Below are 2,011 nucleotides of genomic sequence, written 5' to 3' on the forward strand. Positions count from 1 at the left end.
TAAAGTTTTTTCATATACTACTTCTTTTGACACTTGCCTTGTATTGCTTTTTCTTTTTCTGTGGGTTTTTTGGACTTTCATTTGCTTAAAATGATAAATTCTTGACTTTGGCTTTCATTTTCAAAACATTTTTGGCTAAGAGGTGCATCTCATGAAAATCATCATTTTCATTTTAGTAGTAACTTTTTGGCTTCAGTTTCCAGTTTTGAGGGTGATGAAAGTTACCAAACTCTATGCAAAAAATCTCTGTGGTGGCTTGTCTTTTTCCTTCTGATACTGCTACTGCAGGGGGACTTGGTATTAAAGCTAGCCCCTTGAAATCTGTGATCTTGTTTGTTTGTTTTTACTAACTTAAAAAAAATAATTCACATCTCTTATTCTCGGTTTGGTTTTTATGTTGTTAAGCAGCTACTACTACTATTATTATTCAGAGAAAAGCAAGCTCCTACATTTTTTTTGGACTATTGTTCCTTTAAGGCAAAGGAAGATTCCTTATACCATTCTCTTACATCCTCTTCTTTTTTTCTTAATTATTCCCCAAAGTATCAAAAAAAATCATGAAACAAAAAGCAAACATCCCTTTCTCTTAGCTATAAATAGTCACTAAGGCTTTCTAGCTGGCAAGTTTTTTTTGTACTTGAACAAAAAAGAAGTCAAAACTTTTTTTGTCTACTCATTCTTGAAGCTAATCTTGAGAGATCTAATTGAAACTCCAAGAATGGAAGAGTTTAATGGTGGCTATGGCAGAGAAGAAACAGAAAAAGATGGGGACTTTGAAGAGGAAGATGTATGGGGTTATGTGAAAGAAAGAGATTCCTCCTCCTCCTCATCATCAAGGGTGACTATTCCAAGAGGTAAAAGTAGTAGTAGTAGTAGTAGTAGTACTAGTAATAAGTCTATGTTGCAGAAATTATCAGGTCCTGTTAACATTCCAGAGTGGTCCAAGAACACCAACAACAAGAAATCAAGAAGAGTTAGTAATAGTATAACCCATCATTGCTCATCACCATCATCACCAGTGGCTTATCCTGATAATAATGGTGGTGAAGTAGAAGAAGATGGTGATGGAATAATGGTGCCACCACATGAATATATAGCAAGAAGGGTTGCAAGAAATAAGATAGCTTCATTCTCAATGATGGAAGGAGTTGGAAGGACACTTAAAGGAAGGGACCTTAGCAAATTAAGGAATGCCATTTTAACTAAGACTGGTTTCTTGGAATAGTGTATTGTATTATTAGTAGCACCTAATTATTAACCAACAAAATTAGGCGATCCATTTATATCATATTATCATTTTTTAAGTACCATTAGACAACTAGTACTAGCTAGCTAGCTAGCCAAATTAATTAGAGGTCCACCTTCTACTATTTTTTTTTTCTTTTCTTTCTCATTATGTTTAAGTATTATACAGCCTTCTTATATTGTGCTCAGAGATGCAATTTTGGAAATTCTTTTTTTGTTCTAGAGGGGAAAAAAAAAAAAGGAAAGGCAGGCTCTGGGATTTTGTCTTGAAGGTTTATGAGAGTATATGTTTTGTATTCAGTATTATATATATCATATATGAAAGAGTGGTGTTTGTATTTGGTGAGTGTTTTTTCCATTCATTTTGTCAATTGCTTTTGTTGCATTAGTATGTCTATTGTCTACTTACAAGTAAGGGTGATTTAACTTCATTATTATATATACATATATTATAAAGAATTTGTTGTTGAACCATGTCCAGTAAAATCACTGTTCCTCAACCTGTATGAGTATTTCTAGGAGGGTTTTTATTTGTTGAAAAAAGGAGTTTTATTTTATTTTTTGAATTAATTGACATAAAGCTCAAACTAAAGACGAGGTAATGTTTTACTCCCTCCATCTCATATTACGTCTCCTAATTTTCTTTTTTATTTATCCCAAAAATGAATGTCATCTTTTTATATTTGATAACTATTTAAAGACATAATTTTACTTTTATCTTTATTAGTAGGCCCCACTTAATTAAAAATAGTTGAAGTATATTTTT

At 32.1% G+C, this 2,011-nt stretch overlaps 1 protein-coding gene across 1 annotated transcript; it reads left to right on the top strand.

Annotated features, from left to right (window-relative positions):
• Positions 1-1,583, top strand: LOC107861259. The gene has a single exon (XM_016706608.2). The coding sequence runs from the start codon at positions 719-721 to the stop codon at positions 1,223-1,225; it is 507 nt and encodes a 168-aa protein (XP_016562094.1). The 5' UTR covers positions 1-718; the 3' UTR covers positions 1,226-1,583.
• The last annotated feature ends 428 nt before the right edge of the window (positions 1,584-2,011 follow it).

Source organism: Capsicum annuum, chromosome 2, assembly GCF_002878395.1.
Source record: "Capsicum annuum cultivar UCD-10X-F1 chromosome 2, UCD10Xv1.1, whole genome shotgun sequence".
Taxonomy (NCBI): Eukaryota; Viridiplantae; Streptophyta; class Magnoliopsida; order Solanales; family Solanaceae; genus Capsicum; species Capsicum annuum.

Excerpts from the sequence above, each read along its gene's own strand:
- LOC107861259 (XM_016706608.2), top strand. The coding sequence starts at position 719 with ATGGAAGAGTTTAATGGTGGCTATGGCAGAGAAGAAACAGAAAAAGAT.